General features: G+C 35.0%; 1 protein-coding gene across 13 annotated transcripts; it reads left to right on the forward strand.

Moving 5' to 3' along the window:
- The first annotated feature begins 5736 nt into the window (after positions 1-5736).
- Positions 5737-27567, forward strand: LOC103724200 (uncharacterized). 13 transcript variants are annotated; one of them, XM_088719850.2, is made up of 10 exons: positions 5742-6071; positions 6228-6324; positions 9564-9744; positions 11525-11616; positions 15060-15130; positions 17038-17094; positions 17172-17290; positions 21326-22009; positions 26395-26517; positions 27258-27567. In XM_088719850.2, exons 2-6 carry the CDS (start codon positions 6235-6237, stop codon positions 17063-17065), a joined length of 462 nt encoding a protein of 153 aa, XP_088575976.2. In that variant the 5' UTR covers positions 5742-6071; positions 6228-6234; the 3' UTR covers positions 17066-17094; positions 17172-17290; positions 21326-22009; positions 26395-26517; positions 27258-27567. The 13 variants fall into 13 exon arrangements, 12 of the variants coding, with proteins under 12 accessions (XP_038989821.3, XP_088575976.2, XP_088575975.2 ...); XM_039133893.3 differs by lacking the exon at positions 21326-22009 and having other exon boundaries at positions 5737-6033; XM_088719849.2 differs by lacking the exon at positions 21326-22009.
- Positions 27568-27969: the final 402 nt, after the last annotated feature.

The raw sequence follows: 27969 nt of genomic DNA on the forward strand, positions 1-27969 counted from the left end.
CTCTCCTCTTGATTTTATAGCTTTAGAGGGAGTCCCAACAAAAATCTAGCCGTTAGAGACAAAAATAGAGCCGTTGGAATCAAGAAAAAACTAGCCGTTATGCCTCCCAGCGTGCTCGAGTCGACTCGGCTGAAGTAGGAGTCGACTCGGCTGAAACAGGAGTTGATCTGTGAATAGTAGTCTGCCGGCACTGTAGCTGGGAGTCGACTCCTGAAGTTGGGAGTCGACTCCTGAAGTTGGGAGTCGACTCGAGATCACTGTAGCGCAGAAAATCAACTCTCTGTCTTTTTGTTTGTTCTCAGTCGGAGTCGACTCGTAGAGTCCCGGAGTCGACTCGAGCACTGTTCCTTGAAACTCTAGAGTGCCAGAGTCGACTCGAAACTTCCAGGAGTCGACTCGAGGACTATTCTTTTGAATTTTTCTTTGAATTTGCTCCTTCAACTTGAATTCTTTGAACTTGAAGCTTGGGCCAATGAATTGTAGCTTTCTTCCAACTTTTCTTGAGAACTTTGGAGGCCTTCTTGTATTCTTCCAACTTGCTATGTTCCTTGCAAAATAAATATCTTTCTCCTTGCAACACAAACATTAGTATTTATACTTCAAGGTTTTGTGATCATCAAAATCAATCTTTGAATCAATCTTTGGGTCATCAAATAGTTTTCCTCATCCATTGGACACCCCCATTAGTTAGATTTCAAAAACTAGCCGTTACTTACTGTTGGGAGGATAAAAAGTACTTCTGCAGAACTAGCCGTTATGCTTCTGCCCGTGCTGGGGTCGACCCAAACTTTCCTGGGGTCGACTCAAACCACTGTTCATCAGACTTGGGGTCGACTCAACTTTCACTAGGGTCGACCCAACTTTCACTGGGGTCGACTCATGCTATATTGGGGTCGGCCCTCTCAGGAAATACAGAACCTTATATTTCAGCCGTTTTTCACTGAGGTTGACTCAACTCTTTTTGGGTCAACTCAAGGTACAGTGGGGTCGACTCAAGTTCCATTGGGGTCGACCCTCTCAGGGATTTCAGAGACCCAGTTTTGAATGACACAACCTTGGGGTCGACTCATGTTCTGTTGGGGTCGACTCAAGGTGGGGTCGACTCAAGTTACATTGGGGTCGACCCTCTTAGAGATTCCAGAGACTTGTTTTCTTGAGGCTTGAGAATGGGGTCGACTCAAGCAAGCTTGGGGTCGACTCAACTACTGTTCATTCATGCCATTTTTGCAGAAGTGTGCCTGATGGTTCCATGATGTGCCGAGGTCGACTCCATCAACCTTGAGGTCGACTCATTCCACACTTTGCTGCAACTTAAGGTTAGATTTATCCGTATAATCAATGAAATATACTTCAAGCAATTTTGAATGTATGCCATGATATTGCTACATACTCTTAACAATGGAAATTACTATTGTCCCCTTAAGAGTACGTTTCACTTGAAACTTTGCCGAATTAGAATTTAGAATTCACTATCTCTTTTTTTATCGTAAATTTATCTCATTATTAATAATTGAAATACATCTTGATCTCATTCTTTTAATGTACCGAGAGTGTCAAACTCAGTAATGATGTATCAAATTAACCTGTAGTATTTAATTAGATATTCCCTTAATGGTTGTGTTAATCATCAAAATACCACTATCATCCTCAAACTTGGGTTCAGAGATCATTTTAAATGAATTTGACTGGACCTGCACACATTAGACTCAATCAGTAAATAAATAAGTAAAACTCGAATTACCTTTAATAATTTATTAAAATGCAATGATGAAGATAACACATTTTTTTGGTTAAATTTATAAAATATGTGAATTAAAATAATGATAAGTGCTATGAAAAATAGTTAAATATATACATTATTTAGCACTTATCAGTCTCTAACGGCTAGATCTTTGCTCCCACGCTATCCAAAGTTATAAAATCAAGGAGAGAGCAAGGAGAGAAGGTAAGCAAGAGGGAGAGAACACATAGGGAAGAGATCTCAAAGAGATTTCAAGACAAACCTTCCAAAAGCACAAAAGGGCCATTCAAAGCAAAAGAGAGAGAAGAAGAGCATCTGAGTGAATTCCAATGCTTCCTCTCCAACTGTGTGCTGCCTCAGTGATCCTCTACCTCGTGCGAAATCAGAAGAGGGTCAAGTAAAGAAGAAGCCGAGTTCCTTCATTTGCAAAACTTGGTTGAGGGCTTCTTCTCTTTACTCTATTTGTTTATATTGTTATATCTGCTTGTTTAAGAAGCTTGTATTTGCTTTAAACTCTTGTTTTAATATTTTGTAACTTGATTCAATCAAGGGATTGAATCAAGGGGTCAAGGTTTGTTGGTGAGCCAAAAGAAAAACCAACGGTGTAAGGTTGTGGTTGGTGAACTGGAAAAAACCAACTGGATTTGATTGTGAATCTGGAAAAACAATCGAGTGGTTCTAGTCGGTGAGCCTGTAAAAATCAACCGAGTTCGTTGTGATCTCATGAAAACAACAAGTTAGGTTGTGAGCTTGTAAAATAACCAGTTGTAATCTGAGGGATTATAGTGAAATTCTCAAGAGATCTTGGGGAGTGGATGTAGGTGCTGGGGTGCACCGAACCACTATATGTTTGTTGTGTTTGTGATGCTTTCTTTCATTGTTTAATTACCTCACTTACTTACTTAGATAAATATCTAATTGAATTGCTTGCTTAACTCTTATCCGCGCATCCTTTAGTTGCAAGTATATTCAAATTGTTTAATCAAGTTTCATTTAATAAAACTGCATTAAGATACACTGTTTTGAAATGCTTGCTTGGGAAAATCTAGACTAATTGTTTATTGAGTCCGCTGCTTAATAGTTTTAATTTTGATCAGATTAGAATCAAACTGTTGCTAAGTTTAAATTCCACTGTGCATCTATACAACTTAGTTTAATTAATTGAAAAAGTTTAGAAGTAGTTGAAAAGTTTTAAAAGACCTAATTCATCCCTCCTCTTGGATTGTATCTACTGAGCAACAATATGAAATCCTCAAAGAACTACAATTTGATAAGCAATCATTTCTCTGCATTAAAATGCAATCACTCAATAAGTCAAACTAATAAACCTACTTTATGAGGCCTACAGAAGAAGTAGTTTCTAGTCCTGACATATTCTTTGGTAGGATTTGATGAGGTATTAAACATTTAGGTCGGACTCGAGTTCAAAAAAAATCTAAACTTGACCTCAAATAGTGTCGGGTTAGGGTTGATCTTTGACCTAAACTTTCTCACTTATTAGTAAATAAAAAATTCATGTTATTTTTCCAATTCATAGTTATGCTTTATATGATTATTTATATGTGTATGTAATTGTATATTTAGTCTCATTAAATTAAGTATAGAGATATAATTTAAATTGATGAATGATTGACCCATCAATCTAACAAATATTCAATTAATAGGAGTATCTAGTCCTTTCTCTTACCCTAAACCTTCTATCCAAGTCGAAAAAACGAGTGCAAGGGAATATGGGTCTATGGTGGAGAGAATTAGAGGTTGGCAACGCATCTTCATGAATTCCAATTATATGGTACAACAATCTTACATGTACAGTGGATATGCAAGAAATTATATGCCATGACCGTTCTCTCTCTTGCTAAAAGAACTACATGCTCATTGTATGAGGCAAGGATATTAGGGTGGGAGGTTATTTTATGTAACAAAGTTTTTTTTCTTACTTTATAATTCTTATTAAAATATAATTTCTAGGTGTAAATTTCATTGATTCTAAATTTTACCTTGCAACATGAGATAAAAAAAAATTTTACATGTATATCCTCCTAAATATATGAAATTGCATGAATACCCTTATAAAATTACTATTTGCTTGTACATCCTTCTTTTTTTTCTTTTACTATATACTCGTACCATCTAACGTCGTTAAAAAATAAATGGTTTAAAACTAAAATAATTAAAATATTCTTATGGGTAGATATGTAGAAAAATGTTATGAGGGTATACATATAAATAGCAACTTTACAAGGGTATTAATATAATTTTTCATATTTAGAAGTGAATATATTTAAAAAATATATTAAAAAAAGATCAAAACTCGGCTAGAACTTGCTAAGTCTTTTATGATTCAGTTGGATTGACAAGTGAAAAAAGATTGCCACAGTATCAATTTTGCTTTAAGATCATGACTCGGTCATGTTGCAATATTAGATGATAATTTTGGTAATGCAATTCTCTATTTCTTTTTGATATAATTATCATTATTAAATCTATGACACCTATATATTCTTTATCATTTTTAAAAGATTAGAGCATATTAAATTTAAAATAATTATAGATGCTTAGATCACTAAAATATTTTTTAGTGGTTTGTAAATGTTGAATAGTTGCTTGTTTTTAGGTGAGAATTTCGTAAAAGCAATATAATTCATTCTATAAGAGTTAATATTAACATGAGATCATTTGACATAATAACATTAATATTTTTTTGCCACCCTTTTTTAAGAACAACTGAATTATCTTTACTAAATTTTGATTATTTTTTATTAAATTTTTTAAGTGTATACCCTCCTACATATGTGTAATTGCATGAATAATCTAGCAAAGTTGCTATTTACATATGTATCCTTAAAAAGTTTTGTTTTTATGCCTCTACTTATAAGGATATTTCAATCATTTCAAATTTAAATCATTTATTTTTTAACGATGTTAGATGGTATGGGTACATATATAAAAGAAAAAAAAGAAAAAGAAGGATATACATACAAAATAAGAATTTTATGAGAGTATATATGTAAATAGTAATTTTACGAGAGTATTCATACAATTTTGTATATTATGGAGGGTATACATACAAAAAATCTACTAAAAAATGAGGCTTCACTTATTAGAGGCCAACCTCACGAGGATAGACTCCAACTTTTCTCGTTACGTAGAAGAAGATAGTAGACATAATTACTATTTCTTCAATTAATACACTAAGATGTAATAAAATAATTATAATTTATAAATGATGATTGTCGGTGTGTTTTATAATTGTTAACTATAAATGTGTTAGAAGGACATATATTAATAAAATATATTTATTAATCATATAAAATTTATTATATAAAATATTACTATATTTATTAATATATTCCATAAAATATATTTATTAGTTCTATAAATTATTAATTTTTAATAAAATATTAATTCTTATTATATAATTAGTATTTTTATTTATAATTATAATATTCTATTTTTAATACTAATATTTATTTTTTATTAAAAAATAAAACAAATAGTAGTAATATATTAACTAACTTCAGTATATAAATATAAAGTACAATAATATATTTTTACTGTAGTTTAAAATTATCATTGAATAAAATATGACAATAATATGATTAATAATCTATTATAATATAATATATCATAAATATAATATAATATAATATATATAATTTTGATATAATATATTAATGGTATATTGATATACCAATTTTTTCGTTGGACTGAGGGATATTTTTTGTTTTCATATTTCAGCCTAAGAGTGATCTTGAATAGCAAATCTCAAAATAGAGTATCCCATTATTGAGTTGGACAGTGATTTAAGAAATGTGGGTGATTTAGAATCACTTAGGATCACTACTGTGCAACCATATGTATTGATTTTGGAATAATTATATCATACCATACGCCCTCTAAATGTATCATTTCTTATAGTGTTACAAAAATTGGCTACTATAAAAATATAAATAGTAAATCAAAAGTACAGTATAACTTGTTTAATGAGGTCACATCCATCCATATGGCAAAATACTTAAAGCAGATGTTAGGATTTCGGTGTGCCCATATGGATGAGACGGTTTGATGTCCAGGTGCATTCCACGTTTCCCCTCACAGGCGACCCACTGATTTCCGCCTGTGGAAACACACAGAACGATAAATTGTTCAATTGCCGCTGTTGATCGACACAAAGAAGGCAGGCTAGGGTTCTTTGAAGGATCGAAATCTCCAGCGAGGGGCAACGTGATCCCATTATTGTTCCTTAGATCCAGAAAAATAACTGGGAGGAGGAGAAGAACGAGTGGAAGGTGAGGACTAAATCGGTCCAGTTCCCCCAAAGAGGCAGGTCTGGATTTCGTTTGATGTGGATGGTCTCTTTTTCCTCTCTTTTTTCTCGGAAAAAAGAAAATTTTACTCTTATTCGCACTTGTTATAACCAGATCTTCCATCAACTGTAACAAATGTTATATGGATTGGCTGATTTAACTGTATATTTTTCCAGAATATATATGGAAATTGAAAAATTCAGCATCCGGAGTTCTGGCTGTGGCGCTTTACCATCCCAAATTTGGAGACAAAAGGTGGCGAATCGTTACCAAGTATAAAATCTTTGTATCTATAAGGATCAAGCTTTATACCAATGTTTTCTTGAAGATTTGGTTGGATTTTGGAAAGTTTGTGATAAAATAGTAGTATTTACCCATCAAAATAGTAAAATGGATGTTTGCTGCAAGTAGCACAAGCAGTGAAGGAAAAGCTAATGTAGATTTATGAAGTATCTATACTGGTTTGTCAAGTTTTTTTTCACAAATCTTATACATGGAAGATCTTGATAGGTATTATTAGATTTGATTTCTGAAGAAAAAAGATCATTTCTCAGGTACAAAATGATAATTTAAGATCAGTTCATGCATTGATTGTTTGAAGGTGCATGACTTAGTTCGTTTTGTGGTCTAAGACTTGCCAAATGTTTTCAAGATGCAGGTTTAGTCAGATTGGATGAACCGAAATACTATGATCTATTGATTAATATGGATCAGATTGTACAAGAATCACCTGATCTGAATTTTTAGTCATCCAAGTCTTAAATTGTTCAATGGTTGAGTTTATAGAATCCCTTGACTGGATTCTCCTTAACATACATGTTTAAGGTCATATTACATAATCATGACTCAGTTTGCTGTTTTGACGCCTTTAAGCATATTTTAACCCTAAAGCATTTGTAGAAACCATTTATACTTGGACCACTATTGACACATTATTGAACAATGGAAACCATTTTAATTTAGCCCTTGAAAATAGCCTTTCACTAACGTCTTCATGGACAAATGGTGTCATACACTTTTGCGGAAGTATAATAACAGAGTTTTATCTTGCATATATAAGCACACTTCCTTGCATTCATGGACTATGAACTATATAGATGTTTAGGGTTTTGTTACATTTATATAACTGCCAACTCGTCTAGTTCGTAAGTCATTGGGTTGTGGTGCCTAGTTACCTGGATTCAAATCCCATCTATATCCAGGGGGCTAGGCAAGGCGTAACCCCCTTAATTTTTATTAGGAAAAGAAAAAAGTTTGTTACTAAAGCCTTGGTCATTTGACCATATACTGAGTACTAGTAATTCTTTTCTTTCTCCTTTAGTTATATATTTATGTCAAAAACTTGTCATAGTGTGTCATAGTTAAACCTTGGTAATAGGTAAGGCGATAGATGCTTTACCTGAGTCACAATGTGGATTATTTTGGAGTGAAGATAGGTCATTTGTCACTTTATTTGAGTTCTAACCTAGTTGTTTTTTGTATATAGAAGGATTTTTGATGCAAGGGCCATTATGCTTGCAATAGTTTCCAATAAAGTTATCTAAAAAGGAAACATATACTAGAGGAGTAAAAAAATTCTTTATTATGTTCATGCAAATGTAGATACACTTGTATGAAGTTTTAGAAGAAAACAATTTGTGAGATGCACGTAGTGATAGATGGTGATTACTGCTGGTGTCCTTGACAAACTAATAATGCAATAAGAACTGGACTTTTACATTCTTAGGGTTGGAACTTCAGAAATGCATGCGTTGATAAATAAATGATATGCAATTACTGGCTATGTCAAACTGGATTCACAAAGACCGGTAATTTCCTTTAGCTTAGCTATGTTTTGCATGTTTTAGGTAAAACAAACAATTGAAACATACACACTATGCAGTATAGGATAAAAACAGGTTGAATACAGATCAAAAATTACTATTTCAACTTCCATTTCCACTTTTATTTCGGTGGATATCAGTTACAGCTATGGGGGTGTCAGTCTAATACCAAAATGTGTATCCATGTTTGTTCTAAATGGATATGGATACTGATAGGATATTAATGTATTTTGTTATGGCCAAGGTTTAAAGTTTCTGCTGAGACCAATCCATCTTGGCTGATACCGATCTGACCTAATTGAATTTTTTGGTTTCGGTCGGTTTTAGCCAGTTTCGGGTGGTTTCAGCTGAAACAGAATAAGCTGTTGTTTTATTTATTTTGGATAGTTTAACAATTAAGCATATTTAATGTTTTCTAGAATTTGTAAATACAATACAATTAAGCCATTCCTTATGGCTCTAATGCTATAGTAATGATGGGTGAGGTTCAATTTGATGGTGGATTAGATGTAATCTGTTCTTCCTATTGTTACTCCTATTCATGTTGTGATGAACGATGGCCACTTTTTTTTGTGTGATCTGCCTCTTAATGGTAACTCGTCTTGAATATAGATATATTGAATTAACTTTATGGTATTATATACTTGTTATGTTTGCTTGATTGACTGATATTTGTTATGTTACAGAATAGATTAGTACATTGATGTAATATATTTAATCCATTTAGCTTCAATATATTCAGCTTAAAAGTAGCCAAATCATATAAATTGTGATCTTAGAATGGTAAAAAAACTATTAGATGGTAGGCTATAGCTTCTAGATTTTTTATGTTTTGATTCATTATGTTTTTTTGATTCCTTTGACTTTTTCAATTGAAACTTCAAAAGTCAGAGTCAAATTGCCGAATTTCTGAAACAAAAACTCTACCTAAGGAATCAGTGCTGAAACTGAAACTGAGTTTAAAACCTTAGGTTGCACTTAGAAGCAGAATAATAAATCAAGAGTAGTTGGGTTAAGTAGAGTAAGTTGGAGGGGAAAAGGGAAGTTAAATTATTCCACCTTCTTGTTGGAGTAAGTTATGCGTAGGTTACGTTGGGTAAATGGGTTAGGAGGAGAAAAAGTAAACTGAGAAAAAGTAAACCATTTATGGTGTACCATTTTCGTTTAATATCCATTTTTCTTTTCCAAAAAGTTGTCTATTTCCAAGTGCTCAAATGATTACATTGTCGAAAAAAGGGGGAATAAGTGGGCAAGATACTTTTATTCCTCCTTATTCTGTGTCCAAACCATCCTAGTGTGGGCAAGCTTCATTGATAAACTATTCCAAGGATGTTCTTTCCTTCGTGCCTTTAGCATGCCACTTTGGAAAACTTCCTGAAGAAGTCATTAAAGGAGACTAAGTTACTCAACATCTTACTTTATTCTTTTATATTTTTGCCTGCATTACATTATTTGTTATGCTTTGATAATGAAATCTGATGAAAGGTTTTCTAATATCTGTTCTGTGTTTTTTATGTCAACTTCTATATCATATTTTCATGGCATACCTTTACCAGTCAGCAATAATCTAATTCTTAGGAACACATTTGTGGCTTTACACATCGAATTGATGAAGAGGACTTGTTAAAGGTCAAACATATCTAGCTCTTTCTTTCCTTTTAATTGATATTCTAGTTATCTGTTTTTCAGGATTCAAATGAAAACATTATGCAGAATGAGCACCTAAAAGCTTGTGTTCTTTTTATGGATGCTGAAATTTCAAGGGCAAAATTATTTAGAGGTAGACCTCCAGATCTTATTGCAGGCACCATAAAAAACAGCTGCAACCTTAAGGCCCAAAGTCCGATCCCTACTCACCTTCACCCTAAAGGTAAGATCTGCAACAAAATTTACTTCGCTTTTGGTACATGTTAAGAATCTCGAAATAAATATTTTTGCTAGCTCTGCTTTTATATAGTTGTTAATTTTTAGTAAACATGCATGTGACTTGATTTTGACTCAATGAAGATGCAATTTAGGTCACATTGATTCAATCTGGGTCAATTTAATAATGTGAGTTGTATGTGAACCCAATTTGATCCTAGATAGATAGTTAGTGGATAAACTTCCATCTAGTTGGATGTTCTATTATGTTAAGCCTCAAATTGATCAAATTTGATTCATTGCATTTTGAAATTTTAGTAAATTGTGATGGTCTAAAATCTTTTTATTGCATGACAAAAGTTAACAATCATACTCTATTTCTTTTGCTTGTAATATAAGTATGTGCAAGCATTTTTTATAGTTTCTGATATGTTCAAAAGAAAATTTGTTGTGACCAACAGAATTTTTACATTGAAAGTTAAAATTTCAGTATTTTTGGCTGACTACATATTCCTCAAGACTAGAGCAAGGAAGTTTGTTCTTCTTTTTTTTCAGTAGGGGTGGGGAGCAAAATATAAAGAGGATATTTAGTTTATAATAAGTGACATATAAGCAACTTGAATGAATTTTACACTTTTAGTAATATGACCTAAAAGATTACGAAATAAATAAAATATAAGATCCCAATTTTCTAATGTCCGAATGACAACAAATAATACCCATATCCTGGCATCCACATACTAAAAACTTGAAATTTTAAGAAATATTTCGAAAAGGTTAAAGAAGGATATACAGGAGATGCAACCGACACTTAGTGAACGAGTGAACTTGAACAAAGAGAAAAGATATTATGTTGTGTGGAAACACTATAAAAATTTTATGTATAGAATTTTGAGAATTTTGTTTTGAGAATTTGTCTAGGGAAGGAGATGTTACAATTTCTTGAGGGAGGAAAACTTTATGTGTTGTAGGGATTAGAATTTGGTTTAGCGCCTAAGGTCATATCTAACTTTATATGCTTTTGATTTTTGCTAGTATTGTTGTATTATAGAAAAATAATATCTTATATCTTATTTTATTTTCTAGTTAGAACTTCACCAAAACATGGAAATTAGAATTTAGAGGAATTGGGCTGCCAAAAGAGTTGAAAAGTTAAGCTAGAGACTAGTAGCATTACTTAGTAGAACTTAAGAAGGGTCCTCTTGGGAATTTAAACTCATCTGTTCAACAAATAACACCCATCATTGAGAGTGGCAAATTGATTGAGCATGAGGTGGGGGGTCCACATTTAAGGGAGAAATTCTCTAGGGGGGCCAACAATGGGACTTCATGAAGTGAACTTCAAGTAAGAATTTTCAGATTTCTTAGGGAATAATCCCCCGACCACCTAACTGTAATGTGGATCTATCTTGGTTACCCTTAGCTCTATTCTGTTCTCTTCCTTCAACCTGTCCCTTGGGCAAATACACGAACAACCATTGGCCTTGTAAGCTACCCCCCCCCCCCCCCCTTTTTTATTTGGTAAAAACGGCATTTCATATAGCTCTAAGCTACCCTTTTTTGCTTCTCTCTTCCGCTCATTCCCTTTCACCCAGCCTTGTCATGCGCCACAATTATGCAGTCTCTACTTGTTTGCCCACATCCAACCCTCTAATTCTTAACACCAACTTCCCCCTGACCTTAATACTACCACTACCATCCTCAATATTATCACCACTTGCTACCTCTAGTCTTTCACCTTCCCTCCACCAAATCACCTTAACACGTTAACTACTTTTTGCTTGCAGATCCCCAAGATAGCAGCTGTACAAGTTTATACAATAGAGATATCCATGAGAATGGTAACATGGAGGCTGACAATAATCCCAACTCCAAAGAGGTCCCCTTCTCCCATCTTCCAATTCTTCTAGCTCTTTTCTTCGATTTCTTAAGTGCCTCCCTCTTCTTGAAGCTCCTATTGAGTTTAATACCATGCTATGCAAAAAAGAGGTGAAGAGATTGAAGGATATTGAAATGGTCAATGGTAGACATAAGAAAAAGGGGCAAGGTTGTCCTTTTCTTGGTTTCGGATCAGATTGAGCATCCAGTTAAGTACCAGAATTTATGTCGTATTGGTTTCTAGATTTTATGGACTTATCCGGGACTTGGATTGTGTGGGGTCAACTACTTAAAGCATTGTGTTTGTTTTGGATTGACCATAATTCAACTTGAATTTAGCTCTAAAATCCTAGATAGATTATGACATTTAACTCTATTTTGGCCCATTAACACCATGATGTATAGTTCTACACTCCTATTTTCAGTTTTGTGAGAGTGTCATGAATTAGTTGTTCCACTAGTGGTACCACATCTTGTAGCCTATGTACTCCACTAGAGCATTGCAACATATATGGACTATCACCATCAGCATAGCAAGGCTTTGTGTGAGATTTGCCAATATAGAGCCATGCTAGTGCTTCGCCTGCACTGGCACTCTAGTGTGCCAGATGCTAGTCCATTCCTACTAGTTTGAAGGACCATTTAGTCCTTACAACAAAGGATATTGCAACATCACCTTCATTATGTTGTTATGGAGGGAAGACATTCCAACTCGGGGAATTATTGTGCTTATCTAGTGGGCATTTGCTTGCTATAAAGTTAAAGTATTTGTATCACATCCATGTGATTTAGGGGATAATTGGCCATATGGCACTTGGCATGCACTAGCATTTTAAAGATATGCAAATTGGCAAAAGGACTTGTAACTGGAATATGAAGATATCTTTTAATTGTTTTATATTAGTGTATAGACATATGAAACAAATATAGATATTTTAATCACTTTTTAGAAATCTAGGATCATAAATCATTCTAGATATCTATTATAATTGCCTATCATGGGGAATGCTTAATTTTAAGTAATTTGTCATTACAACCTAAAACTTATAACTACATTTACAAATTAATTGGCAAAAATAAGCTTAAAATTCATGATAGAGTCTATTAGGTGTTGTACGTATAATTTTAGTACCATACAATTTCATTTAACGACAACATTGTAAGAACTAAGCAGCCTACATACCATTAGTTACTTTAAGTAATAACATACAATTGATGTAAAAAACGATATTTTTTTGTCTTTACTTTTCCAATCTACAGATTGAGCCTTCAGATCTTGAAAAAGGTGAATTTTTTCAGATAATCTGAGTGGAATCAGAACTATCCAAGATGGGCATGAGTTTAAACTGAAAAGCAGGTTATGAGCTTGTATTGCCACATATTCTTTTGGTCCTAACTTCCAAATCATATAATTTTGATATGAATATGTATAGACTGTTATACATTAATACATCTAGAATGGAAGGTACAAAATGGTACAAAATTTTGTGCATCTTTGTTTTGTAGTAACATATCATTACGATAGGTTCCATTGCTACAGTACAATGTTATTTTAATCCTCACTATTCTCAGGGTTGAAAAGAATCTTTGAGTTTTGTGTGTACATGGAATGCAGGATACAAGTTTCCGATCAGATATAAAGGATGATGTACTATGTATAGAATAAGTATCCAATAACCTTGTGTGAAAACCCTGATGATGCGATGGTAGGGACATAGAATTTTTTTTGATTTTGATTGATGATCGCCCATGAATTTCACGTCTAAACATTCTTTACAACAAAGTTTCTCGTTCCCTACCGTAACATCTTGATATAGTGTTGGTATGCCTGATACGGGAATCGGTTTCTCATATCGATACTTGTTTACGTCCCCCGTACTATGTACTAGTTCTGTACCGGTACAGTATGCATTGGTACTGGCTGGTACGGCGTACCATGCTCTGCAATAATCTCCATGCCATTATAAAGGACTCTGGATAATCAAACTAGTAATGCTTTCATGGAAAGGCTTCTTCAATTTCCATTTTTTAACTTTGAATATAAAGTTGGAAGCACTTGATTTGATTGGATATTTCAGAAATTGGAACACTCCAGCTTTATAGAGTTGTTATCTATGCCACCTAAGGGTTTAGCTATTGTATCACATTTAGATGTTAATTTTTACATCCTTTCTTTTCTCACCAGGTCACTTGGTAGTCTTTCCATATAAGCTTGCCTCATCTTGCGAGATTGGATTCCAATATCTTCAGCAAGATCTAAAGTCTCTCTTTCTCTTGTGCATGGGATTCTATTTCTGTCAATATCCAAGATCCCCATCATCTCTCTTGTTCACTAGCTTGCAAGATAGTGCTTTATAATAAATAGATATCTACCTTGAGATCAGCGATCTCAAGTTATCAGTGTGAAAAAGATACAAGATGGAGGGGAGATTCTTTGGGGTGGGTGGGTGTCTTTTGTGTGTTTATCCTAGGGAGGGGCTTGGTAGGATCTTCAACAGGTTGTAGAGTGAGTTTAAGATAGCAGGTGGATTTTGTGTGAGAAAAGGAGAGAAATTTTTGGATCTCGTAGGACATGCGGCTTTTATCCCAAGAGATGGAGGCCAGGTCATATGGAAAGGCTACTAGGTGACCCGGTGAGAGAAAGAAAGGCTATGAAAATTAACATCTAATGTCGTCCGATGGCTAAACTAACGGGCAGTATAGAAATTTATGACAGTTAGAGTTCCCAATCACTTCAGAGAAATCCTAGAGTAACATTAGTTTTTAACTTGGAGACAATGGCAAGTTTGCTTTATGATCATTTTCAATTTGTAGATCAGGGTATAGATTCATATTGCTTCATATAGGAAACCTATCATGGATATCAGAGTGATTTATAGAAGTTAATATGAACCAATATGGACTAGTGGAGAAGCCATGGTGGGATGCACCCCAGTCCCAATGTTATTACTTGGGAACGTGATAAATGCTTCAGGATGTATGGTATGGTGTTTGCTATAGATTGATGCACGGGTCCTTGCCTCTGATATTAGCATGCATCATTTTGCTTGTAAATGCATTAAAGATGATAAGATGAGTACGATATTGTAGGTCAGGTATGGTACTTTACTCTTTATTTGTGCTTTGCTGATGTTCTCTTTGGGCTCCCCCTTCTTTGGCTTCTCTTTTCCTTTGTGTTTTGCACTCACTAGAAATTTTCATGCATGGAACACTTGTCTCTAGAACACAAAAGTTATTTTTAGGCTGCAAATTTGTTAATTTTCTTCTCATTCTTGAAAAAACATGTCTTCGTTTTTCCTTGATTGTTAATTCAAATTGGCATTCTAAGCGGACACATTTCCAAATTTCTATAACTAATGTTTCACCACTTTTCTTCTGCTAGCTGAACTTGCAGGAAATTGCCTTTGGGGCAAAATACTGATCGATTTATTTTGTTCATCATAGGGAAATTGTGGGGCCTTGACCATCAAACTGAGATGCTTTCAGTTCTTAATATTAACCCTGGCATTTTGGAGGTATGGTATGCCTTACTGTGGCATATTTCATATTAATCTTACTTTTTTTACTTATAGAGTGTCATTTATGGATTCTGCTAATTTGACAAGTTCATGGGACATTTCACAAGCCATCACTTTTGTTCATCAGCATGACATTAGCTGGGTTTCGAAGAATAATGTCTTGTATATGCCCAGCTATTGTCATACTGATGAGAATGGTATGCCACATCAGCTATCCCATGTAGTCCACCTAATATTTTTCATAATTACTTCTAGTAAGGTCATGGTGTTGATAATACTCAAATAATTCATTCCCATGAATCCATGTTGTTAGTTATGCAGAATACCTATTCCAGGAAGTACATTCTCACTAAATGTTTATGCAGATAAACTGTGTAAGATTCAGATATTTATGAACCCAATAGAAGTTCATGCTTATTACAAAGTTATATCTAATTAATGTGTAAAAAATGATGCATGTTTTTGTATATTTATTTTCTCTCTATTTATGTGATGTCTGAAATTTGCACATGCAAGCTAGAAAGCTGCATACTGTGTGCGGCATAAAATAAAAAAGCGTTTCCTATGACCAGATATTAAAGTAGAACTTGTATCCATATTGTGGATTCCACCTGAATTATGCTTTGATTAGACATTTATTGATGTAAATTAGAGTCTGAATTTAAATTGTTAAAATTGTTCTGACATTTAATATACTCTGTACTGTTATGAGGATAGATGCTGCAGTGGTTAAATGATCTTCTATGTATCAGTCTTTTTATAGCACTTTGCACTTTTATAAAGGAAATTGGGTTAGCCAAAGCCTTGTTTTCTGTGAGCTAATTATCCAGATTGTCTCATTTTATTATCTGCCTTCAAACAGTAAAAAGGTTGACTGTTCATGCCAAGGATTTTAAGTACCAGTCCAAACTGGCTGCATTGTAGCCTACCATAAGGTGCCAGTATTGTTGTGCCCCCTGGTATGGAGCCATAGGGGCACATGTTGTGCACCTCACTTTTACTGTGCTACACAGGCATCAGTGTTGTTACTTCAAACCTTAGTTCATCTAGTTTTTATACTGAAAATGCTAACATGTACTTCTTGAGAACTTGAATTTTGTTGTATTAGATGAGTACTAGCATACATACTGGGTTTGCTTTCAAATCTAATTAATACTAATTTATTGGTTTTTGGCTCTTTTTCCCCCCTCCGAGTTTATATCAGCAACACTAATCAACATTGGCTTTTATTGACATGGTCCCAGATTTTTTTAACCCTTTTACTCTGTTGTATTCTTTGCTCTCAATTTGAGAAATATGTCAAAACTTTTCTGGTGTAACTTGTTTTTGAATAGAGCAATATCATTTCTACTATAAGCTAGGTTGATGGTAGTATGATGTGCACATACAGCCTCTTATGCTTGGTAGTAAGGGACTATACCTAAACTTGTTAAACAATATTGCCTAGGCCAATCAAGTATGTTATGGTTAGATCACAGTCAGTCCACTCAATTGGAATGTATACCTAGATATTCCCTTCCCGCCCCACCTTGAAAAAATTCATGATTTGTAACTTTATTTACATGAGCAGATATTCCAAATTGGCCAAGCCACTATGCTGCGGCAAGTCTAGGATTTACAAATGTGTAACACCACTTCGTGCCTTTTTCTTAAATTTTTTATAACTCTATCATGTCAAACCAGCGTTACTTGTTTATGTATATTCTGACAACACTTGACCACAATTTTGTTGTAACTTGTAAGAATCACACCCTGGACCTGCATCAGATTTTGTTCAGTTGTCGACGAGTATGCCGAATAATATATGATTGTTTTCTGAATTAGTTTGTCTGCCTACATAGATTCTTTATATTCTGTTTGTTCTATATGCTACTTACATGTTTTGAGGTTGTTAATTTTTGCAGCGTTATTTTTTGGAGTAGAACTGCTTGACTCTACATTCTCGAAGCATGAATTCTATGGTGCGTTCATGTTCCCTATCTTACATTTTTCAACATTTATTAATCCTTTAATGATCAGTAATTTTTTTGATTGGAAGAGCTCATATCAAATGCAAGTGAATATATTTGCTCAAGAGATTGGAGCAAAAGAGAAGACCCCTTACGATACCTACTCATATGAGGATGTTCCAACATCATCACTGACTCATATTAAATGGTAATTACGCTTATTTACTACTGTGATGTAAAATTTCAATTTTTGTCATTTTCTTGTCTTCAATGAATTGCATATAAATATTATTTTTATTTTGCTTAACTATGGATTTCGTTGTCTCCAACTTTTGAATTCCGATAATATCCAACATACGACTCGGAATCTGATACATCTATGGATCCTACTCCATATGTGAGGTCATCATAGCTACATCGCGTCCTCTTGAACGATCTCAAGGACTCCGTCTCCTATATGCAATATATCTTTGCAGGCTCTACTAGCTAGTGTACCGTAGTTTCTATCCTATGTGATATATGCATAAACTGGGTCTCACTAGTGAATTGAAGACTGTGTTGCGCCTGTCTCATACACGATGGTCTCATGTCCTCCACTCCTTGTCCACCAGATCTATGATCAGCAGAGCTGTCATCATTGCTTTTCTTGGTCTCTAAATCTGAGTGAACTAACTCCTCCATGCCCTCCATCGGGGCTCAATTGTCTTTTCATTTTTTTTTGCTACGCTGAGCAGCTGCCTGCTTTTTCTTCATGAACCTCTCTACCTGGCTATGCTAGGAGGATGGATATCATCCTCTTAATTGAGTCGACTAGTTAGCGTGATGGCATCATCTAAGCAACTTTCTATCATATCTCTGAAGGATGTCTCAGATAAAGAGTCATGTGATGATCAGCTCCCAAGTGAACCTTGTGGTTGTGGCTGAGCAATTGAAAGTATGCGTAGAATGTTGTGATCTGCCTATTGCGTTGCATCCACGCTAGACTCGCTAGCTACAAAATTGGCCGATTATCAAGGCAATCCTGACTTATCAAGTTTTGACTTCTGCTGTTGGCCCATAAGCCATCCGATCATAGGATCATTCTCATCATCAACACAAGTGTTGTGGATGGGATCCGTGTACTTCAGCTCCACTTTCTTCTGAATGCACTTCAGCCTCAATCTCAAATTGTAGTGAATATATACAAGGTCGTTGAGGCGTTTCTATGTTAAACGGTTTTTTTGTTTGCTGTGGATAAGGGCTAAGGTGGACTAGCTGCGCCCACAGCCACTCGAAGCAACCATTTGTGAGAAGATCCAGATAGCTAGTCACTTAATATTTTTTGCGGACAAACCAAAATGAATTCACCATTCAGCTACAAAATGATTAAAAAAAATTATATATAAGATAGTATCATATTAATAACTAATGTTAGAAAATAGTTATCATTGATATATAATATATTTGGATTCATACTTTTCTTATTGTTGATAGCTACCATGACTCCAAAGCTGTTAGTGTCATTCCTAAGTATTTTTGTTTGTGAAAAAATCATGTTATAATATGCTTATTATTGAAGACACGAGTTAATTTACGCATGCCATTTAAGTTAACTTACCTCTTTTAGATATAGAGTTGTGATTTCTGAATCAGGCTCCATGTTGTAGATCACATTACATAGAGTAAGCAGAAGTTCGTCGTCTATATCGATTCAAGTACGGTGTACTGATACCTCAGGTTTAGGTAGTAAGTTGCAGTTAGAGTTCATAATTGTTTTAGTAAAATTATACAGGTATAGGAGCAGTCTAATTTTCAATGTTCTTTCTTACTTGTTAGATGCAAGTTACTATCCATTTGGTAGTCCCACCGCCGTTTAATGATGTCGATATAGTCTTGAGCATGCTTTGGATTGGCCTCCCTGATATGATTCTGTCCTTTTCATTATATGTTACAGGAAGCCCATCTGGGTTATCTCTCGCAGTCCATGATTCAAAGTACTTTCAACAATGGCTTGATAGTCTTCGCTATCTTTTAGGTGCATTGCAGAATGTCTACCTCATCGCCAGGTCCTGCACAATGCTCCCCTCGGTGTCGGCCCTTGTAAATTTGCTCTCCTGCCACTCGATGCTGACAAATGGCTGATGTAGGCCTGCTTTCTCTTAGGGATGCTATTAAGTGTAATGTAGTTAGTAACAAATTGTATCATAGTGAAAGGACTCATGTGTGGTTATAAATATATCTGGTGATGATTTGGTCTGTCTTCAGTCTGCTGCATCCTACGAATCTTCGCAATGTGCAAGATAAGATCGATACAATATATAGCACAAGATCCAGAAAATATGTAGTCACTGCTCCGTCAAAATCTCTCTGATGACCTTATATTGTGGCCTATTATTAATGATGACTTGTACGACATTCTCCTCTCATATCGATTTATCATCTCCATCAATCTGAGGATGTACATGGTATCGTACACTTGATCAGAAACATCAACTAACTTCTGGAAGAAAATCTTCGTATCACATTATATCAAGAAGTTGATAATGCTCTGCCTGGCAGGATTGGTCCAACCATCATCATCGTCAGTCCATATGTGGGCTACTTATTCTGCTATGTGGCAATCCACTTTTCTAGCTCCTTATTGTTGTCAAGAAGCTCACAGTCGATCCGAAATGGTTGATTTTGATGATGCAAAATAGTTGAGTCAAAAGTTGACTAATCTATTGCTTTGAGTTTAATTAATTAATTTCAGAAAATAAGAAGAAAGTCTTCAGCCACTGTCAAATGAAGATCATTCATCTAAAACTCCACATCAAGAAGCGAACTCCAAAAGCTATGAAAACATTCCTTGGAAGCTCAAAACATAAGACAAAATTTTTATTTTGGGCTACCCGAATAGTCGACCCCAAGCTTGTAACGAGTTGATCTTGGCACATTGTTGATGGCTGATGAACTTTCACAAATCGACTCCAACAGATTGCGAGTCGATTCTAGAACAGTCTTAGAAGATAGACAAAAAGTCAATAAATTATTAAATCAATGAGTCGACTCATGAAATACTCGAGCCAACTTAGGTCGAACAAGAGTCGACCCAAGAAAGATACAAGATGACCCTTGAATGGTCGTAGAGAAAAGACAGAAAGCTGAGAAAATCATCGCATTGGCGAGTCGATACATGAAATTTATGAGCCGACTCCAGTCAAACTAGGTCACCCCAGAAACAGTCGAGTCGACCTTTGAACAACCACAGTTGAAAGACAGGACAGTGAAACTTAGTCCGTTGAAGAGTCGACTTCTGAAAGCAATAAGTCAACTTCAGTCATCTGACGAGTCGACCTCTGAACTGAAAGAGCCGGCTTTACAAGTGCTATAGACGAAAGACAGAGCGCAGCAAAAGCAGAAGCAAGTTCTGAAAATCTCGAGGCGACCCTAGAAAATAGTGAGTCGACTTCTCTATGCCTAACAACTGTAATGGTTAGTTTTTCTGCAAGTCTAAACAACTGTCTTCCTCTCTCAACGACTCTATTACTTAACAGCTAGGAAAGTATTTCAACCTTCTTCAAAGAGTATGCATGTTTCGGAACACCAAAGGAAACAACAAACTCAAGCACCACAAAGATAAATCCATTAGAGCAAGAAAGAGTAAAAAAGAGAGCTTCAAAGAGAATATCATTTAAGAGCTTTTATTGTGAGTTGAAAGTTCATATCTTCAACATCAAAGAATTGGTAAAGCGCCTTCAAGAGCATTCAAAGTTAACTAACAGAGTCTAGCTCTATTTACTATTGTGTATTTATTGTTTTGGAGCCATATTCATTGAAAGTTGAGAAAAGGTCCATCCAAACTTGAAATTGAATTGTGTTGAGCCTAGGATAACTTCAGGAGAAGATTTTAATTAATTTTCTGAAAAATCAACTAGGTTGATTGTAAATCCGGAAAATATTAAGTTGTAGATTTTGGTTGATTGATCTGAAAAAATCAACTAGGTTCGGTTGTGAACCCGAAAACAACTAGGCTGTAATCTGGGTTTAGATTATAGTGAAATTCTCAAGAAGAAAGTCTTGAAGAGTGGATGTAGGTGCAAGGTTGGCACCGAATCACTATAAATCTCTTTTTTGCCTTGTTTTCTTGCTTTAATTTTCTGCATATTTACTTAAAGTTTATTTGTTGAAATCAATATTTATTTGTTAAGCATTTAATATGCTGCATTGTTAGCTAATGTTTTTGAAAAATCCAATTCATCCCCCTCTTCGACTGCATTGCTAGGCAACACTCACCATAGACGGCTTTCAGTCCTGGAGAATCGACAGCGAGATTGGTAGCCTGTATGGAGAAAATGGCAGACCTATAGTACGTGTTGTCTTTCACATTCGCTGGAATGTGGCTGAAGTGGAATCAGGATTCAATTGCTCACCATATATCTTTTTTTAATCCTTTTTTAGCATGGCGTCAATCCTCTGCTACTTCGAATTTTTTCTAGGAAGGCATGTAAATCTAAATCGTAGATAGTGGCTCTTGATGGAATCTCTCTAGAGGACTTTTTTTTGCTGCCAAAAATCCTCAGCATAGATGCAACATAGCCACCGTCTCTATTGATGGCCTCCGTAACTAAGATTTTTTTGAACTTTGGATCTGCCCTACTAGTTGCAGAATTAGAGCCCGATTTGTGTGATGGCCCAAATTGAGCTCTATGCCTGGTCACCTTATTCTATTACCACTGGTCTTCCAGGCTTGTTGGAGTGATAGCCTGGATCTGTGCTTCACCATTTGGAGCGAATGCCTCCGACACTCTAAAGTGATAGAAAGATAGCTCTACCGCTCGACGGTCTACCTTCACATTCTTCTTGGCAACTCTTTTCTTCACTACTTTGAAATCAGTGAGGTGCTTCTTCATCAGCTGTCGGATCTTCTGTGGGCATATTTCTGATAAATATGTCGGAATAACCACCGGTAAGGTGTTGCTTCAACCTGGTTATCCCTTCTTGAATTTTGTCTTGCACCAATTGCATCTCTAATAGTGCCAACTCGAGAGCATTTGTCCATGATCCCAACGAATGTCACTCTCTAGATCCTTCTTTTTACTTGATGGATTCATTTCTGTAGGTTTATCAAGCATGTCAGTTTATTAATTATTTAAAAAAAGTAAAATTTTGTTACAATGAAAAAATATGTTTTCTACTTTAGAAGTACTTTCGACATATCTAATACATAGTACTAGTTTTTCATATTTTTTGTAATATTTATATATTTTTAACAATTTTTAAATTTAAAAATATGTTTAAATATCATAAATTCAAAAAATAGGAGGAATTGAGATCGGAGAGAGGTATGGTACCTTATTTTGGGTTGGATTCTCTTTGAATCATTGAAATCAGGATATTTTGAGTGAATGAGGGGGGTGATATGAGAAAAATAAAAAGAAAGAGCCTGAGAAGGCTTCGAGTCCTTGAATCATTGAGAGGGGTAATTTGAGAAAAATAAAAAGGAAGATTCTGAGAAGGCTTCACTTCACTTAAATGGCCTTCGGGAAGCCTTCTTAGGCCTTCCCATCACTTAAAATAGGGGAGGGGACCTGAATCTATTCGAACTGGTGTGAACCGCTCGGTTCGGACAGGTTCGGAGTGGTTTGTTGGGAGGCCTGAACCGTCGGTTCGGGTCGGTTCGGTAGATCTTGACTTGGACTCATGCGGTCTTTGCTTACTATATCTTCTTATCGCTGAAGTTGTAGGAGTCCTCCCTAAATATTTTTCTCTATGGAGAAGACATGTAGAATATAGTGCCAAATTGATATGTTCAACGATTTACACGAGTTGACTTAAAATTCCCATATACCACTCCACTTAACTAATCTCTTCTATACACTAGGAAGCAACTTCCTAATCAGGCTCCATCTTATGGATGACATTGCATAGGGTGGATGGAAGTTCCTTGTCCATATCTATTCCCAGGATGTTGTGCTAGAACTTTGAGTTCAGATAGTAGGTTCTCAATGCATTTTGCAATTGGTTTAGTATAACATTGATACAGTCATATAATTAACAAGTATGTGAATGAACATTACCTAGTAGATGTAGATCCCCATGCATCTAATAATCCCACTTTGCCCAATGATATGAATGTACTCCAGCGCATGCTTGGGGTCTGCCTGTCGGATCTGGACCTTGGCAACTATCATCATATGGTAGAGGAAGCCTATTTTGGTCTTGCTATCCACAGCCTTTAGCACTTAGTATAAGGGCTTGGTAGCCTTCAAAAATTTTTTTGTCCACTACTAAAAGTACTAGCTTGTCACCAAGGACTCCACGTGACTCTTTCGACACTGGCGAACATTTGATATAGGCTAGCTTTCTTCTCTAGAATGCTATCAAGTGCAATATAATTTGTAGCAAAACAGGTGACTGCTAGCCTCAGTATCTCACCCTCTGTGTAGTTCCTTTTCAAAGCCATATCCTTGTGTGGATGTATATGAATTTAGTAATAGATTGGGCTATCTGGACGACCTGGTTGACTCTATGAATCTTCCTTATATCCATCAATATAAGATCAATGTAGTGCACAACATATGAGGTCTAGAAAATATGTGGTCACCGCTACATTAGAATCTCCCCAGAAGCTCTATATTGTGGCTAGTTATCTATGACCACCTACACGATATTCTACTCTCCTACCTAGTCTATAACTTCCTCTATCAATCTAAAGATGTAATGAGCATCATGTATCTAATCCAAAGCATCTATTGACTTGTGAAAAATTTATGTTTCTTAATATGACAAAAAATTAATGATGCTCTGCCTGTTGGAACATGTCCAACCATCATATAAAAGAGTCAAACCATAGGTACTCCACTTGCTTGGTGGAAGGCTATCCACTTCTCTAACTTCTTGTTGTCCAGAAACTCACCATATCTATTATTCAGCCTTGGAGGATCTACATCCTGATCGGCGCTCTCGATGGAGGCGATGGTAGACCATAATATGTTTTGTCTGACGCATGTGCAGGGATGTGGTTGAAGTGGAATCAGGATGCAATGGTATCAACGCTTTGCTAATAGAATCTCTGTTGGGAAAGGCCATTGGATCTACATCATGAATTGGGCCCCCAACAGAATCTCTCTGGAGGATTTTTTTCCTTTTCCTGTTGCCAATGGCTCCTAGCATGGATGCTATATGACTGCTGGCTTTGCCGACGACCTCCCTGACTAAGAAAGTCTTATAATTTGGATCTACCCTATTAGCCTCAGAACCAGAGCTTAACTCATACTATGAGGAGCCAAATCAAGCGCTATGCCTGGCAATCTCGTTCAACTGCCACTGGTTATTTAGGCTTACCAGCATGGTAGCTTGAATTTGTGCCTCCTTGTCATCCATTACGACTCCTCATAGTCCTTTGACTCCTTGGAATGGTATGATGGAGCCTTCGATGTCTTGTACTCCACCTCTTCTCTCTTCTTAGCTCCTTATTACATGGCTACTTTGAAATCAGCTAAGTGCTTCTTCATAAGCTAGCGATCTTCTGCAGGCATTTTCGACAAGCAGACATGTCGAGGTAACCACCAGCCAGATGTTGCTTCATCTTGGTTGTCTCTCTACCTTGATTTGTGTCGCACCACACTTGCACCTCCAGTAGTGTCGGTTTGAAAGCATGATTCTATGATCCCAACCAATGTCATACCCTGGCTTCTTCTTCGTTGCTAGATCCATCTCTCCAAGTTTACGGACATATCAAATGTTTTAATACTAATTACCAATTAGCTAATTAATTATTTGAAAATTAGTGAAATTACATTATGATTAAAAACTCACCAAATTAATCTAGAAAGCACTTTGGATTATCCATATGTAATACAAATTTTTAATGATTTTTAGACTTTGTTATTTTTTAATAAATCTTATATAATAAATTGATATTTAATTAGAAAATATCTAATTTTTTTATTCAAAATATTATAGAATCTACCAAAGATGCTAGATACATTTTAATCTTAGATTATCATTATCTAATTAATTATTTAAAAATTAGTAAAATTTTTATATAATTAAAAATCAGTTTTCTAATTTAAAAAAATACTTCTAAATTATCTATACATGATACTAATTTTTCATAATTTTATAATATTTAAATATTTTTTTAATGTTTTTTATTTGAAAAATATTTTAAATATAAAATATTTGGAAAATTAATTTGACATTCATAATTAGTGTTCCATCTTATTAGGGATGCTACATATATTTTTCTCAACCTATGAATATGCACAAAAGTCCAAATTTGGGCTTATGCTTCTATATGTATGATCATGCCCAAACTTAAATAAAGTGATGCCAATTTTGGTAGAGAGTAGCATGTACGTTCCTAAACATCCTACTAATTTGCAGTAATCTTTTAACTGTTATTTTATTTTTTTATTAATTTTGGCTGAAATTTATTGATTTCTGTGGTTTTGTCTAATTTTAACCAGAGTTGATAAACTAGCTATGGATGCTTTTTTTAATTATGATTTTGGTGTATATAACTATATTGGATTCATTGCTTTGTTTAAGTACAGAGGCTATGTAGTATAATTTTCATTCATTTTTCTTTCTTTTTCCCGAGTTAAAAATAAGATAGGTAATGAATATGACCTTGATGGGACAAGGTATTAGAAGCATATTATAAAGACTAATTTGAACAATTAGATCCGAGATGTTTCAAGAATACAATATTTGTTTCATGTAAAATAAATAGCATTCTTGAACTGCATACATATAATTAAGTAGGCACTTTGAAGTTCTAAGGATTTGATGTAGTTGTAAGTTCTGCAAGAAAAATGAAGAAAAATATTTGCATGTGTTAGGTAGTACAAGGCTTTATAATTGGTATATCATGAACTTTCTGACATATGAAGTTCAAGGAGATTTTATATTATATATAGTATAACATGTTCACAGTCACTCTTATGCAATAATAGCTTTAGCTTAAGATTGCGGAATTACAATTGAGGAATCTATATGATACTAAATACAAAATTCTTATCTAATTGCTTTGCTAATTTTATTTTCTTCTATTTTTCAAGAACAAATATTCTCAATTTATCTGGGACTTGGAGCAAAACTTCCAAAACCACTAAAACTACTAACATGGGAAGTCCACAAACTGGCCAGAACCAAAACTAAAACTGCCTTGCAAGAATCTTATTCATCTCACAAATTGTGGCATTGTTCTTGGAAGTGATCAAGAGGAGTAATTTGAGATTGTGTTTATCTCTTTCTTTCCTTCTAATACTTTAGCTATTTGATTTTCAGTATTCAAATTAAACAATATGCACAACAAATACTTGAGTGCTTGTTTTCTTGATGCAGATATTAGCTAAAATTCAAGGGCTAATTTATTTAGAAGTAGACCCGAGCCTTATTGGTGGCACCATCCCAAGCAGCTACAACACTGGGGCTTAGAGTTTGATCCTACTCACCTATGTCTGGAAGGTAATATTTGGCAACATATTACTTATTTTGCTTTTGGCATATTACTCACCTGCATCCAACAGGCTTCCACTATCTAAAGTCCGATCATGCTAGCCCTACTCCTGTGATTCCTTTGGTCTTGTGCATTTGTATATAATTTCTTTGGGCTGCTGGTTCTTGAAAATGGCGATTCATTAAATTCTGTTACAGTGTTCCCAACAATGAAATGATGAATTTAATTTCTCATTCCTTTATGACTGTAATGAAAACAACTAACCTCATGCAACCAATTCAATATGAATCATGTTATAATTCATTCCTTAGTATTTTGCACTATCGTGCTGAATTGGCAGACTTTGATTTTATGTTATTATACAGATGTTATTAAGCAGATTGGTAGTTGCACAGTTTTTTAGCCAGTTAGTAGGAGAAAGTTGAGAGAATAGAGGGATCATGTGACATCATGTAACTGTCTTTATCGTGCAATTATTGGACTGACCAAAGCTGAGCATTATGATGCCACATTATGGAGCATCGGACATCCACAATGCCCATAATGAGAAGCATTGCTTTGCAATGCTTATTTCAATGTGTAAATGATAATTATAAGCCAACCATAGATACTGGGATTGTTTTTTATGTTTCTATTTCTTTTTTCAATTATATATAGTTTGCATGGTTCTTGCCTGGGCGCAAATCCATCTTTTATTTAAGAATTTTTTCTGTCACTACATTGTTATGGTTTTGAATCTCAATTGTAGAACCATGGGGGGCCAATCAATCACCAAGGTCCATGATGGAGAAGACTAGCTGGTGAGCAAAGCCTTCTACAAGTGTGGCCTACACGAGGGCAATTAAGAGACTAGATTAATCAGCAAAATCTACTAATTTGTTGTTTGTAGATTACCATCATTATGAAAATTTCATATGCAACATGCTAGTTTTGGTTTCTACTTTGTGTAGCAGTACAAATTGGTCAGCTTCCTAAGTGATTTTCCTGTTATGGTACATGGTATCCAGATCTTTTGATGTCACTGAGGACAAGAGATGCATTCATTTTTTTCTCCTCAACCACACTTTTCTTCCTACATCTACTTATTAATGGGTGTCCTCTTATAGGTTATAAACTCGGTCCCTAATTCTTCCTCTAGCAACTAGATTTTTAATTCTATTATGCAATTTTCATGTTTTCTCCTAGTTTTGTCACCTGTTGATAACTCATGGCTGGCCCTTGTCTTAAAATTGATTTTCCTTAGCAATCTCATCATATCCATTTTACAGAGTACACACAGAACAGTTAACTACATGATCTTGGACTGAAAACCATCTAATCCTGATGGAGTGGAAACTATTCAATACTACCCTGAAACATTCCAATCTTCGGGCCAATCAGCCCCGTCTTTTCAATTTACATCTTCAGTAGTTTAACCGGGTAAAGTAACCCCATCTTTTCCGGTCCAAGAGAAGGGGGAT

This window comes from Phoenix dactylifera, chromosome 4, assembly GCF_051530095.1.
Source record: "Phoenix dactylifera cultivar Ajwa chromosome 4, Ajwa_hap1_PhDact_Kaust_v1.1, whole genome shotgun sequence".
In the NCBI taxonomy this organism is placed as follows: domain Eukaryota; kingdom Viridiplantae; phylum Streptophyta; class Magnoliopsida; order Arecales; family Arecaceae; genus Phoenix; species Phoenix dactylifera.

Coding starts and splice junctions, on each gene's coding strand:
- LOC103724200 (XM_039133893.3), top strand. CDS start 6,235: ATGGAAATTGAAAAATTCAGCATCCGGAGTTCTGGCTGTGGCGCTTTA. Junction 11,617..15,059: donor ATAATCCCAACTCCAAAGAG/GTCCCCTTCTCC, acceptor TGTTCATCATAG/GGAAATTGTGGGGCCTTGAC. Junction 15,131..17,037: donor TTAACCCTGGCATTTTGGAG/GTATGGTATGCC, acceptor TAATTTTTGCAG/CGTTATTTTTTGGAGTAGAA.